Source organism: Phragmites australis, chromosome 23 (assembly GCF_958298935.1).
Source record: "Phragmites australis chromosome 23, lpPhrAust1.1, whole genome shotgun sequence".
Lineage (NCBI taxonomy): Eukaryota > Viridiplantae > Streptophyta > Magnoliopsida > Poales > Poaceae > Phragmites > Phragmites australis.
The window spans coordinates 17,010,604-17,025,545 of record NC_084943.1 but is presented as its reverse complement, the minus strand read 5'-3'; the positions used below and the strand labels follow the sequence as shown (position 1 = coordinate 17,025,545).

Sequence of the window (14,942 nt, the reverse complement as noted above, 5' to 3'; positions counted from 1 at the left end):
TTGTAAATTGTGGAAGCAGTTGCATGTTTAATAATGGTAATCCAGTTTAATTATTTGCTCTCTATTAAACTATGTTGTGATATTTGAGTTGGAAGGCATGTGTTCCGATCCTAGGCACAAAACACGTGCCGGGACTACCGGAATGGTATTCTGGTTAATCGTCGAGGTTGTGATTATGAATAATGATCCTCCTGATGATTAATTAGAATATTATTTGAACGGTTCCTCACAGCCTATATTTGGCACTTGAGGTGCCGAATGCAGTACTGTGCACCATATTTGGCACCTCAGATGTTGAAAATAATAGGGGTTACCATTTTTCGGTTTCTCAGGTATCAAAATCGAGTTTTCGGTGTTTAAAATGTCGAATACAGATACTAGATTTATAAATAAGCCGGTATGTTATCTATTTTGACAAATACAATCGCGTATGTTCTCAATTTTTGAATTTTTGCCTAGAATTAGTTGTTCTAGAGTAAATGTATAATTCTTTGTATTTCTTTTTTCTGAATCTTTTAAACATTACTTGCATTAGCTTATGAGGCCGAATTTTCCTGGTTTCCCTTGGATCGACTGGAAAACAGTAGCCGATGCTATTTTTGGTAAACCATACTTCAGCATGCAACCGTAGAATCATATCCAATCTCCGGAACCAGTAAAATCATCCTGCACGGAGTCACCACGTGGTGAAAAGGTAGCCGACGCCGAACTCGCCCGCTCCAGGTATCAACATTCTGACCGGCTTATCCATCCTTCTCCCGGACTCCGGCCACCGGGCAGCAGCATCAATGGCTAGGACGGCGGCATCTGACGACGATGACGATGGCCCGCCGCCGGCCTACGCCGTGCAGCGCGGGCCTCGGCGCGACCCGCGGCTCAAGGACCTCGGGATCTCCTGCATGCTCAACACCGAGGTGGCCGCACTGCTCGCCGTCATCCGGCGCCGACCGGACCCTTACGCGTACCTCCCGCCGGCCGTCGCCGCCGCCGAGGAGGCCACTTTCGCGGGGCTCATCCAGTCGCTCAAAAGCCTCCGCGCGCTGCTCTTCCAGCCCCGCCTCGGGGCGTGGCGCTGCTCCGACCCGTCCATGTACCTCTCGCCGTTCCTCGACGTCGTGAAGAGCGAGGAGGTCCCGCCGGCCGCCACCGGCGTTGCGCTCTCCTCGGTGCTCAAGGTCCTCCGCATTGACGTGTTCGACGAGTGCTCGCCGGGGGCGCGGGACGCGGTCCACGCCATCCTGACCGCGCTCACCAACTGCCGCATCGAGCGCATCGCCGACGCAGGTGCCGAGGAGTCCGTGCTCCTGCGCGTGCTCCAGGTGCTCGCCGCGCTCCTCCGGACCCGCGCCGCACCGCTGCTGTCGGACAGCGCCGTGTGCACGGCCGTCAATACGTGCTTCCAGATCGTGCAGCACGCCGCCAGCGGCCGCGGCAGCGAGCTCCTCCAGCGCACGGCGCGCCACTGCATGCACGAGATCCTGCAGGCCGTCTTCGCCCGGCTGCCGGACATCCGCGACGACGCTGCCGACGACGACACGTCCCTCGGCTCGGGCGCCGGGTTCGGCGCGCGGTGCATGGTAAACGTCTTCAACTTCCTCTGCTCGCTGCTGCTCAACGCCAGCGACATGGTCATGTCGCCCGAGGGCCAAGGCGCCTTCACCTCCGAGGAGGACGTGATGCTCTTCTCCCTCGTGCTCGTCAACTCAGCAGTCGAGCTCGGCGGCGAGGCCATCGGCAAGCACCCCAAGCTTCTACACCTTATCCAGGACGACCTCTTCTACCACCTGATCCACTACGCCACCGAATCCAGTCCTCTGGTCCTCTCCATGATCTGCAGCACAGCTCTAAACCTATACCACTTCTTGCGCCGGTGAGCGAGCAATGTTATTCTCTTCTCCAATTCAGTGACAAGTGGAATTTTCAAATCTAATATGGATACAAAAATGGTAACCGAACAAAACTTAGCCGTAACTGACAAAAAATTAAAGGAAGTACTTTGGTGGGCATTGTTTCCTGTTCTCCAATTTCATTATAGCCAGCTGTCAAGTAATCTCGGCCTTTTGCCGTTCAAAAGTTTTAAAAAAAATTGAACTGAGGCAAGGGAGATGCCTCAAAATTTATGTAGCAGGAGAGCAAAAGAGAGTTGGTTACATATTTAATAGCCCAGCGAACGTTGAGGGAATTATACCATGTCAACAAAGAACACGACCAGTCCAGGTCTAACAAGTAGTCTAATTTTCTCGCCCCTACTAAGATCCACGCTCTCGCTTTGTCTTTTATTTTTTCAAATACAACATGCACCGATGATTCAGATCTTTAGAACACTCTAGCATTTTGTTCTTTCCACACCTCCCATGTTACAAGCATGATCATAGAGGCGATAGCCTTCTTCAGCTGATTTGGGCAGTTCGATATTTGTGTCCACCACTCTAGAAGAGATGAGGCCAACGTCCAAAATGAATGAGCTAGGCCCATCACACCAGACCACTCGGCCACTAAAATCCATACGTGGGTGTTATATTTATATCTACACTGAGAGAATACATGCAGAGCCTCATGCATTCCATGGAGTGTGGCTAGCCACAGCTAGCAAGTCTATGGGAGGTCTAGAGTCTATTTTGGAAAGCTAGCCACATAAAAAATTTGAACCAACAAGCAATTGAAATTGCTAGAAATGGCTGAAAATCTTGGTCAAAATTTGTTGACATCAAAATTGCCCCTTTCTTGTCCGGTGCTATTGTTTACCAGGACTAACCAATGGCAATGCTCTGCTCACCAGGTTCTTGAAGCTCCAGCTGGAGGCGTTCTTCATGTACGTGCTGCTCCGTGTCGGCAGCGGCGGGAGCGGGCCGCAGCTGCAGGAGGTGGCGATCGAGGGCCTGATCAGCTTCTGCCGGCAGCCGACGTTCGTGATCGAGATGTACGTGAACTACGACTGCGAGCCTGTGCTGCGCAACGTGTTCGAGGAGGTCGGCAAGCTGCTGTGCAAGGCGGCGTTCCCGGCGTCGGGGCCGATGACGACTGTCCAGCTGCAGGCGTTCGAGGGCCTCGTCAACATGATCACCACCATCGCCGACAACATCGAGGTCGAGAAGACCCCCGACCACGACGCGTACGCCGTCGACGTATCAGAGTTCCGGCTGTTCTGGACGGAGCGATGGGAAGCCAGCGGCAACGTTGGTGATCGCGGCCACGAGACGTGGGTGGACTTCGTGCGCAAGCGCAAGCTGCGGAAGAAGAAGGTAGCGATCGCGGCGAACCACTATAACCGGGACCAGAAGAAGGGCGTCGAGTTCCTCAAGCTCTGCCACCTGGTGCCGACGCCGCCGGAGCCGCGGAGCATGGCCTACTTCCTCCGCTACTCGCCGGGGCTGGATAAGAACAAGATCGGCGAGTTCCTCGGCGATCCCGACGAGTTCAACCTCAAGGTGCTCAAGGAGTTCACCGAGACGTTCGACTTCACCGGCGCCATCCTCGACACCGCGCTGCGCACGTACCTCGAGACGTTCCGGCTCCCTGGCGAGTCGCAGAAGATCCAGCGCATCCTGGAGGCCTTCTCGGAGCGGTTCTTCGAGCAGCAGACGACGGGGGTGTTCGCGACCAAGGACGCGGCGTTCATCCTCTGCTACTCGCTCATCATGCTCAACACCGACCTGCACAACCCGCAGGTGAAGAAGAAGATGACGGAGGAGGATTTCATCCGGAACAACCGCGCCATCAACGACCGCAAGGACCTGCCTCGGGAGTACCTCTCCGAGCTCTTCCACTCCATCTCGACGAACGCCATCACCGTGTTCAGCACGGCCGCCGCGGCGGTGGAGATGACGACGGCCCGGTGGGCTGACCTGGTGAAGCGGTCGCGCGCCATGGAGCCGTTCACGCCCTGCGACTTCAAGCACAAGCTCAGCCGGGAGGTATTCATCGCGGTGTCGGGGCCTGCGGTGGCGACGTTGGGCGCCATCTTTGACTGCGCCGACGACGAGGAGACCCTGAACCAGTGCGTGGAGGGGCTCGTGTCCGTGGCGCGCATCGCGCGGTACGGGCTGGAGGACGTGCTGGACGAGCTGCTTTGCTGCCTCTGCAAGTTCACCACGCTGCTCAATCCCTACGCCACCACGGAGGAGACGCTCTTCACCTTCAGCAACGAGCTCAAGCCGCGGATGGCGACACTGGGGCTGTTCACCATCGCCAACCGCTTCGGCGAGTCGGTGCGCGGTGCGTGGAAGAATGTCGTAGATTGCCTGCTCAAGCTCAAGCGCCTCAAGCTGCTGCCGCAGTCGGTGATAGACCCGGACGGCGGCGGTGTGTGCAGCGGCAGTGGCTCGGAGCGGCCAGGACACAGGCACAGGTCGTCGGATACCGGCGCAATCTTCCCCTCGTCGCACCGCGGCGCCGGGACGAGCCGGCACGTGTCCGGCATGATCGGGCGGTTCTCGCAGTTCCTGTCGCTGGACAGCGGCGGCGAGTCGCTGCTCGCCGTCGGCAGCGAGTTCGAGAACAACCTTAAGATCATCCAGCAGTGTCAGGTCGGGAACATCTTTACTGAAAGCGCCAAGCTGCCCGACGAGGCGCTGCAGAACCTCGGGCGCGCGATCATCTTCGCCGGCGGCGGCAAGGGCCAGAAGTTCAGCACGCCCATCGAGGAAGAGGAGACCGTCGGTTTCTGCTGGGACCTCGTGGTGCTCCTCGGGTCGGCGAACCTCCACCGCTTCGCATCCTTCTGGCCGCCGCTGCACGAGTGCTTCAACGCCGTCTCCCAGCTGCCGCTCTTCTCGTCGTGCCCCTTCGCTGAGAAGGCGATCGTGGCGCTCTTCAGGATCGCCTTGCGGCTCCTCTCGGCGCCGCCCCCTCCGCGTGCCGCCGACAACCGCGTCTCCGAGGAGCTCGTGTTCAAGTCGATCAACCTGATGTGGAAGCTGGATAAGGAGATCCTGGACACGTGCTGCGAGGGCATCTCGGAAAACATCGTGAAGCTGCTCACGGAGCACGCCGGCGGCGTCCAGACGCCACTCGGTTGGAAGACGCTGCTGCACTTGCTCTCTGTCACCGGCCGCCACCCCGAGACGTTCGACCAGTCCGTGGTGGCGATGGTCAAGCTCATGAGCGACGGCGGCGCGCACGTCACACGGTTCAACTACGCCCCCGTCATCGAGGCCGCCTTCGGGTTCGCCGCGCTCAAGATCAGCCCGCTCGAGATCAGCACAAAGATCCTCGAGCTCATGGCCGAGTCCGTCAACTGGCTCATCCAGTGGCACAAGTCCGGCTACTCCGACCCGGGGAACAACGGCTTCAGCGGCAGCTCCTCCTCCTCCTCCTCGTCGGCGGCGGCATCGGTGGAGGATGTGTCGCGCATGGGCAACCTGGCGACCAACATGTTCATCAAGCTGGCGGAGGCGCTGCGCAAGACGAGCCTGGTGCGCCGCGAGGAGATCCGCAACCATGCCGTCGCCGAGCTCGGCCGCGCATTCACCTTCGCCGCCACTGGCGACCTCGACTTCGGCCCGGCCGGGTGCCTGGCGTGCTTCAACCTCGTCATCTTCTCCATGGTGGACGACCTGCACGAGAAGACGCTCGAGTACTCCCGGCGCGAGGGCGCGGAGCGGGAGACACGCAGCATGGAAGGCACGCTCGCCGCGGCCACCGAGCTGCTGGCCGACGTGTTCGTGCTGCTCCTCCCGACGCTGGCGCAGGCGCCGGGGTTCCGGACCTTCTGGCTCGGCGTGCTCCGGCGGATGGACACGTGCATGAAGTGCGACCTGGCGGCCGGTGGCGGCGCTGGGGTGATGCAGGAGCTGGTGCCTCGGATGCTCACGCGGATGATCATGGAGATGAAGGAGAAGGAGGTGCTGGTGCCGCGTGAGGACGACGAGCTCTGGGAGATCACACACATCCAGATCCAGTGGATTGCGCCCACCGTCAAGGAAGAGCTGTTCCCCGAGTAGCTAAGCTAGTTACTAACTTCAGCTCCGTTCACACCAGTGGGAGAGCCTCTGTTCAAGGCTTCGGGCACGAAAGGCCTGCTCGGAAGAGATGGATTTTGAAGCAAATCGTGGTATTTAGTCTAAATTTGATTTTATAAAACTCGAGAGCAAACCTCCTCTTCCAAACTGCTTCGAAGTGTTTGGCACAGTAGGGGAGTAAATTAATTAGCATCACACTAGCTAGAACTGTACGACTTAATGCACATATAGCTTTCCACAATGTTTACTTGGACGAAAAATTGCTCAGCAGTTTTCTTCTCTTTTTTTTGCGAAAGTAGTGCAGTTTATTACGTGTACATGTTTTAATTTAAAGAAGTACACATGTGGTCAAGGAAAATTGTAAAGGTTTCATGAGGCACAAACCGAAGCCAATTTATGTCTCCTATCTGATCAACCGGATGCCCTGTTTCTTGGGGGAGAAAAAAAGATGGCTCAAACAGGGTGTTAATTGAGCTCCTAAGCCCAAAACAATGTATGTCAAGAGCACCGGCGAAGAGCCCATTAATGATCACTTGGGGAAGTGCATGAGAGAGGAAGAAAACCCCAACTCACTGCACGATCGCTCCGCATTCCCCTGCAGTGTTCTCTTCCACCTTGCCGAACCCAAAAACACTATTCAATGCCCTAGTCCCCTCAACACTGAATCCCACTCTGCCATGGCAAACTTTGCCATCCACCCGGGGCGGTTCATCCCAACTGGGATGGAGGTTGAAGACGGCGGCCCCAACCAACGTATTCGCAGCTTTGTCTGCTTGGCTGGAAAACCGATGAAGAAGCACGAAGACTTTGCCATTGTAGTCATTGAAGAAGAGTTCATTCCAGCCCAACTTGTGCAATGTGTACATGATCAGGGAGTACATCACATATGAGGTACGAAAGCATGTTCACTTCTGTAGTCCCCATCCACATGGCATAGCTATCTTTCAAATCCAAGATGCTTGTGAGATGGACAATTTGATAGCTAGAAACCCTCACGATATTGGGCAGCATATGTTCAGATTTGTTAAGCATGATCAGGCTTTGAACTTTAAGAGATCCCTGTTCACTAGTCTTGGTTGGATCATGCTTTTATGATAACCCCCTGGATTATAAGGACCTTCATTACCTTGATCAAGTTTACAGTGACTTTGGTAAGCTGATTCATTGGCACTCAAATGACAGCAGCATGGATAGAGTTCTAGTTAAGGTGCTCATAGATGATCCTTTAGAAGTGCCAAGAAGTTTGGTTATCAACCTGGGAGATGGCATGGATGGGGATGGGAGATCTTGGACTGTCCCTGATTACATCCTTGATACTCATCATGCTGATCAAATCCGTCCTGATGAAGATGACCCACCGGCAAACAATGACACTACTAAAAAAAGTCATCACTATGGATTCAAAAACTGTATTACTACTAGTTTTGGAACTAGAAGTGGTAATCAATAATTATCACTGTCGGTTATAGAACTGATAGTGATTGACGTATCACTGTTGGTTCATATAAAGAACCAGCAGTATTACAAGCTATCACGGATGGTTCTTGAACTTATTCTAACAATTTATATACTTATTACTGCCGATTCCAGCTATGAACGGGTAGTGATACTCAATTAAGAAAAAAATTAAGCATTCATCATTTATTTAACTATGATTTCTATTACTAATCATCTTAATATTTAAGTTTATATCACACTAATCCTATTGTACACTGTCGGTGACATGGGGACCCCGAGTCCCGAGGCCAGGATAGTAGAGTGCCACGTGGCGCCCTCCCTCGGGGGTTATCTCCCTGAGATCCGAGAAGACCAAGTCCCGGGAGAGGGTGCTCGGGGCCATGAACAGTGGTCCCTGAGTACCCGAGTTCCCCGATGACCCGAGAAGACCAAGTCACGGGAGAGGGTGCTCGGGGCTATGAACAGTGGTCCCTGAGTACCCGAGTTCTCTGATGACCCGAGAAGACCAAGTTCCGGGAAGAGGGTGCTCGGGGCCATGAACAGTGGTCTCCGAGTACCCGAGTTCCCTAATGACCCAAGAAGGCCGAGTTCTAGGAGAGGGTGCTCAGGGTCATGAACAATGCCCCCCGACCACCCGAGTTCCCCGATGACAAAAGCAGTTCAGTTCCAAGTGAGAGTGCTCGGGGCCATGAACAGTGGACCCCGAGCACCCAGTTCCCCGAGGACCAAGAGAGGGCATATCCGAGAGAGAGTGCTCAGGGCTGTGAACAGTGATCCCCGAGCACTCACAGTTCCCCGAGGGCCTGAGAAGTCATTCGCCGGTTGTCGGAGGATTAACTCCTATCGCAGGGATCCCGAGAGACCCCTTTTTAAAGATTCGGTCGGGGGGATGATCCTAAATAAGTTTGTCAGAGAAATAATGGAAGTACAAGTAAATGCAACGGCCGGTGGTGGGGGATGATCGACCTAGTGCAAAGGGAAGTAAATGCACCGGAGTTTAGACGGGTTCAGGCCGCACGGGGGTGTAATACCCTACTCCTGTATGGATGCAATAACTTACCCTGAGGGGGATCCCTCAGGGATATATCTGGTTACAAGGATATATTGTCTAACTAAGAGCTTGAGGCTCCTTGTTCTAGCTCTGCTCAGGCTGGCTTGCAATGTTTTCGTCTGAGTGTGGCACGATCGACTGCTTGGGCTTGTCTTTTTTCCAATTGTTCTCTCCTCCAATGTTTCAATGTCTCAATCTCTCTGTATGCCGATCCTTTTATGCACTCGCCAGCTGCGACATACTCCGAACGGGAAGGAAGGGGCACAAGTTCCAAGACGCCACGACTGAGAAAGGCGTCATCATTTCTTCTGGGCGAAGTGACAGGGGCGGTGGAAAAATGCGGCGCGCGTCCGGTCACTCGTCACTGTGGACGCCCTGGCGACGGGCGCCGTTGAGAGGGCCCACCGGGCAGTCATAGAGGCACCCGGCGTGCCCGCCCTGTCTTGTTCCTCTGCCACGGCAGGGCGGCAGGCGGAACGCCTTGATCCTGGCAACGTTATCCCGAGATACACCGGATGATACGGGACGGGACCCGTGCAATTAATGGCCCCACGCCTCTCTGCCAAAGCATGGCAGGGACTGACACTGCGGCGGGAGCAGTTGGGGACGTCAGGCCGCACACGCCCATTAAATGCGGCCTCGGACCTCTGACTGGTTGACACCTCATCGGCGGGCCCCTCGGGGGCCCTTCTGGGTCGTCGAGGCACCGAGTGCTCGGGGGTACTGTTCACCTCCCCGAGCACTCTCTCCCGAGCACTCTCGCACGAACCTTCGGGATATCGAGTGCTCGGGGGCCGCCACGTGCAACCCCGAGCACTCTCTCCCGAGCACTTTTGCACTGACCCTAGGGGAACTGGGCGCTCGGGGGCTGCCGCACGCAGCCCCCCCCCCCCGAGAGCTCTCTCCCGGGACTTAGCTCTTCTGATCGTCGGGGGACTAAGGTGCTCGTGGGTGACCGGGCACCTCCCCGAGCACTTTCTTCCCGGTACTTGGACTCTGCGGGTCATCGGGGAACTGGGGTGCTCGGGGGCCAGAGGCTGTGGCCCCGAGCACCTTCTCCCGGAACTTAGATTTTCCTCATCCCGCAGGAGGGACCTCGCGGGATGGTGACACGTGGTGGACGGCTGGCCTGGCCTCAGGACTCAGGGACCCCCGGTTCCTGATACACCGACAGTAGCCTCCGGGCCCATTGGCAGGCGATGGCACGGAGACTGCGGATGGGCCCTTCGTCGTGGACGATGCCTAGGCTGGCGTGGACGTCACATGGCAGGCTTTCAAGAGGTGGCCCTTTAGACCCGGGCCTCTGGTACGGCCCAGTGGGGAGACAAGCGGATGTGTGCCCACACAACTCCCGAAGGGCATGACAATGGTACGGGTGGCACGCGTGGCTGCCATGCAGATCGAGGAAAATACGCCTAGCAGTTGCTGACACCGCACGACCAGCGGGAGATTCGCTTGGCAGTTGCGTCGACCGAGGAAGCCGTCCCGCCGAGCAAACCGTTGGCAGGCGACGTTTGAACTCTGAGATATAAAAGGGGGAGGGGATCGACCCGTCCCCCTCTTTACGCCTTCTTGCGATCTTGCTCTTGTCTCCTTCGTGCTCCGGAGCCCTTAGAAACCCTTCAGGCGATCGGAGCGCTTCTCCTCCTTCCTCTCCACCACCAGACAACCTCCGCTCCCGTCGAGATGCTGAGAGCCGGAGGAGGCCGTCGTGACAGGACTCCGGACAGCGTGCTGCCGGAGTCTCACCTGAAGAATGAAGAGGCGGCGGAGAAAATCAGGAAGTTGCTGGTCCTCGAGGGCCAGCAGGGAGCCACGGTGGTGACGCCGGCGAACTTCTCACCGGCGACGACCGTTCTCGGGCGAATTGTTTTGTTCACGTCTTTCATGGCGGCGGGGTTGGTGCCACCGTTTTCAACTTTTTTCCTCCAAGTTCTCGACACCTACGGCATCCAACTGGTGCACTTGAGCCCCAACTCCGTCGTGGTGCTGGCGGTGTTCGCGCACCTCTGCGAGATGTTCGTGGGGGTGGTGCCTTCGGTGACGCTTCTCCGATATTTCTTCGTCCTATGGCCGGCCGGGAAGAAGAGGGGGTACTCCACGGTGGACGTCGCGGGGTGCTGCAATCTTCGGCTGCGAGACGGCTTGGGGGAGCAGTACATCCCCCCAGGTGCTGCGCAGCAAATGGGAGGAGTGGCGGTGGGACTGGTTCTTCGTCGACGTCGGCCCCCATGATCGTCTCGCTCTACCGGAAGCGGCGACGGAGCCCCGGAAGTCGACGTGGGAGGTGCCGCCGCCGGAGGACGCGAGGTTGGAGCCGGTGTTCGAGCGCATCATATTCCTGCGCGACTCTGGGCTGACCTCGGTAATGGTGGTGGCGGACTTCTTGCGCCGCAGCCTGGCGCCCCTGCGGGAGCGGGACCGGTCGTGTTGGCTCTACACCGGGCCCGAAGATATCACCCGGACCCAAATCGGCGCAAGTTGGGATCTGGGCCCAGCGGAGCTGAGGGGCATGACCCGAGTAGTGACCGGTGTGGAGGACACGAGCTGGGCGGTGCTCCCGTGGCCGGAGATGGCGCTCTGCGCTAACGTCGAGTGCGCGGCGATCTTGGCGAAGCTGCCGGAGTTCGACGCCCAGGGGCTCGTCGATCGGCCGAGGAGCCGGAGCCCCGAGGCCCCCGAGCTCCCTGGATTGGACGAGCTAGCCAGCGAGGAGACCGCGGGCAGCCCGGTGCGGGCCGGTGGCCCGAGCGCCGCGCGCAGCGAGCTGCAGGCCGGTGGTGGAGCCGCTGCGGGTAGCAGCCGCCGTACCGGAGAGGAGGGCACCACCGACAGCGCAGTGGTGGTGGCGCCGGGAGACCGGGGGAAACGCCCCCGAATCTACATCCTTGTGCCGGATTCCCCGCCGTCACCATCGGCGGTGGTGGCGTTCTCGGCCCTGGAGCCGTGCCTTGTGAGGATGGGGCCTGACTCGGCACCTGGAGACCGCGCGGCGGCCCCGCCGAGCCCCCAGTGGAAGAGGCGACGGGAGGATTCCGGGCTGGCACTGCCGGACCCGGAGTTCAGGCTCCCGGTGGCCAAATGGCAGTACCGGGGAACGATGACGTAAGTTTCATTCTTCGCTTTTTCTTGGGCGCTCTTCGCCCGAACTAGACTTCGGTTTTGACCTTCGCCTATCTCCTGCAGGCCACCCACGGGCGCCGCCGAAGGCGAAGGAACGCCGGCGCTGGCGCCAGGGCCAAGCCCGCCGGCCGAGCCGAGGTAGGCGGACGCAACGATGGCGGGGGGGCCAGCGGATGCGGCGGCCGAGGGGAGGACGGCGGAAGCGGCGGCCGAGGTCGAACCTACCCCGGGCGTGCCGAGCCCGGGGCGGATGATCGTGTGGCGACCCTTGGGGACCCTGAACCCCCCGGAGGCGGATCGCGGGGAAACCAGCGCTCCACCGGCGCCCGGCCGGCCTGCCGACCCCTTCCTGGCCGTGATCGAGGGCGTCCAGGTGGCGTTCGAGCGGCTGGGTGCGGCGGTGGACGGGAAGGAGGGGCAGCTCGAAGCGGAGGGCGCCCGGCTGGACCTGGAGAGGGCGCAGCTTGCGAACACTCAGGAAGAGGCCCACGCGGCGGCTGCGCGAGAGTAGAAGCTTTTGGAAGATACCCGCGTGGAGGTCGCGCGGGAGCGGGAGATTTTGATGACCGCCCGCGCCGAAGCCGTGCGGGAGCGAGAAGACACCGCCCGCCTGGCTGAGGTAGCGCGGCAGCAGGCTGCCGAGGCCCTTGCCAGGGAGGCGCGGGCGCAAGAACAGGAGGGGGCGGTCGCCGGCCGCGAGAAGGCGGCGGAGGACCTTCGGGTTGAGCTAACCCGACGAGAGGGCGAGGTCGAGCGGACGCGCGCCAGCCTCCAACGTTGGAAGGAGGAGCTCCAGAGAACGGACGGAGATGTCCGACGGTGGGAGGAGGACGTCTCCATCCGGGAGGTCGACAACGAGATTACGGCGGCGGAGCTGGGGGCCCGGGAAGACTCGCTGACCCGCCGGGAGGGGGAGGCTGCCGCGGTGGCAGCGGCCATTACCGCCAGGGAGGAGGAGAACGCTAAACACGAGGCGGAGCTGACCGCCCATGAGCGCGCTTTGTCCGAACTGGTGGCGCGGACGAAGCAAGCCGCCGGCCCGGCAGCCGACGCCGGCTCTTCTGGCGCGGCCGAGGGCTAGGGACTCGAGGAGCAGCTGCGGGCCGCGAAGGAGAAGCTCGAGGCTGCGTTTGTCTCGCGGGTTAACTTGCAGCAGATGTTGGAGGACGTACTCCGGCGGATGCGGCGGGCCGTGGAGAGGGCCGGCCTTGGGCGACTCGTCACGAACAAGAAGAGCGATGGCCTCGGACAACAAGTCTTGGGGCTTCAACAAGTCTGCGAGCGCCTTGAGGCGCTGCCCTGGGCCATCCAGGAGCTCGCCGCCCGGGAAGGACGCGGCTTGGCCCAAGCAGTGGCCGAGCACGTCCTGGCCTGCTACCGGAGCAGAGACTCAAACTTCCCGCTGGAGCCAGCGCGGGAAGGAGTGGTCGAAGCCGAGGAAGAGGCCGCCCGGGAAGCAGTTCGGAGCACCACTGCCGAGGTGGAGGCCGGCTTCAGGCGGGAAGTGCCACCGCCGCTAGCCCCCGGGGATGGCTAAGACGACTCCGATGCCGACTCTGCCTCCGATTAGGCTTTTGCAGTAGTTTCCTCTTCTTTTATTTTTATCTTTGCTGGATGTAAATATGGGAGTGATCCCTTAGAAATTCTTGTATCCCCTTTGTAAATATAATGGGAGCTTTTCTTTGGGCTCGCAACTCCGGTGCTCTTGAGTACTTAGCGTTTCCTCTGATGTTTTGCCTTGGAGCCCCGGGGAGTACTCAGTCGGGCCGTTCCCGACCTTTCCGTCCCCGAGAACGAAGTTGTCCCGATCGTCTTTCTCGGCGCGTTCAGCCCCCGAGCCCTCGCGAGTCCGCATCGACTGAGTCAAGAGATAAAGACATGAACTTCCTTGCTCGAGAGATGGATCGATCCAGCACAGAACACGCCATGACCGGTGAATACTCTTTCACCTCGCGACCACTCAGTCAGCAGACCGGAGACACGCATGGGCGGGAATGCGACCAAGAGTCCCCATGGTCCGGTGGTGCCCGGGCTTAAGACGGACCGGACCGAGCACCGACAGCCCGCCCCCGAGGCTTAGGCTCCGGACTACTCGAGTGGCTCGAGCGATAGGATTACCCAGGGCACCCAGGGACTCGGTAGTGCTCGGGGCCCTTAAAAGTGAACCGAACACCACAACCATCACGAAGGACTTCGGTCGGACATTACCGCACGTACGGTACACCTTTCTACGGACCGTTCTGTCGTTCTAGGAAAAAGTAGACACACGGTAGGGTTTTGTGCGCGAGGAGATCATCTCACTGGGCAGATTAGAATACGAGGGCCCCCGAGGATGACTCGGGAACAGAATACTATTGGATGTAAATTCCTCTGAATTTAACCACTCACTGGACAGCTGTCGGCCTTCCAGTCGACCGATCCAGGAGGGGCGTGCGCTCCGAGCTCGGGGTGCCCGGGGGCTCGGTTCCTTCAGCCGGGGCGCCCGAGCGTCAAGGGGCACGCGAGGAGCCTAGGGTCGGGTGATCTCGACCACTCATGCCTAAGCGGTAGGACCACCCGAGGACCCTTGGGGCCGATCAGCGACCTGGGCATCGAGGCCCTCGCGGTCGGGCTGCTTTTGCTTTGATTGTCGACCTGTGACTTAAGAGGGAATAGGGAATTTCTTTGCTTGGTGCGCTCTGTTAGTGCGGTACTTGTTATAGACTGCTCTCATTTTTGACCCGAGACCTCTCGAATACCCAGACCGGCGGACAAGAGCAGGCAGAGGCATAACCCAGAGGTCCTATGGTTCGGTGGCGCCCGGGTATGACAGACCAGACCGAGCACCGATAGCCCGCCCCTGGGGCCTGAGCTCCGGACTACTCGAGCGTCTCGAGCGATAGGATTACCCAGAGCACCGAGGGACTCGGTAGTGCCCGGAGATCAGCCGGGACACCGAGCACCACAGCCTACCACATCGGACGTAAGTCAGCGGCAGCTGCCCGCGTGCATACCGATCGGGATTCTTTTATCAGTGGGGAAAATGAGAGAGCGAACTTTTCTTGCACAACCGAGCACCTCACCAGACAGATTAAACATATGGAATCCGGAAAAAAGAAATTGACATACGACTGCACATTAATATTTACATTGAATTGACAAATTTTACAAGGTTGGGCGACTTACCTACCCAGCTAGTGGTAGCCCTCGGTCAACTTGGGCGGGGGAGAAGCCCCCGGCCTGGTTGACCCGAGCCGCGAGTATGGCCGTCTACGGGTAGAACCTGCGCAGGTGCTCGATGTTCCACGGGTTGGGAAGCGGTTGCCCGTCTTCTGCTACCAGCCTGAAAGAACCTTCTCGCGGGACCCCGA

At 58.7% G+C, this 14,942-nt stretch overlaps 1 protein-coding gene across 1 annotated transcript; it reads left to right on the top strand.

Moving 5' to 3' along the window:
• Nucleotides 1-771: 771 nt before the first annotated feature.
• LOC133905783 (ARF guanine-nucleotide exchange factor GNL2) lies at nucleotides 772-6,244 on the top strand. Its single transcript, XM_062347544.1, has 2 exons — nucleotides 772-1,870; nucleotides 2,780-6,244. The coding sequence occupies exons 1-2, from the start codon at nucleotides 789-791 to the stop codon at nucleotides 5,940-5,942; spliced, it is 4,245 nt and encodes a 1,414-aa protein (XP_062203528.1). The 5' UTR covers nucleotides 772-788; the 3' UTR covers nucleotides 5,943-6,244.
• The last annotated feature ends 8,698 nt before the right edge of the window (nucleotides 6,245-14,942 follow it).

Coding starts and splice junctions, on each gene's coding strand:
- LOC133905783 (XM_062347544.1), top strand. CDS start 789: ATGGCTAGGACGGCGGCATCTGACGACGATGACGATGGCCCGCCGCCG. Junction 1,871..2,779: donor CTATACCACTTCTTGCGCCG/GTGAGCGAGCAA, acceptor TCTGCTCACCAG/GTTCTTGAAGCTCCAGCTGG.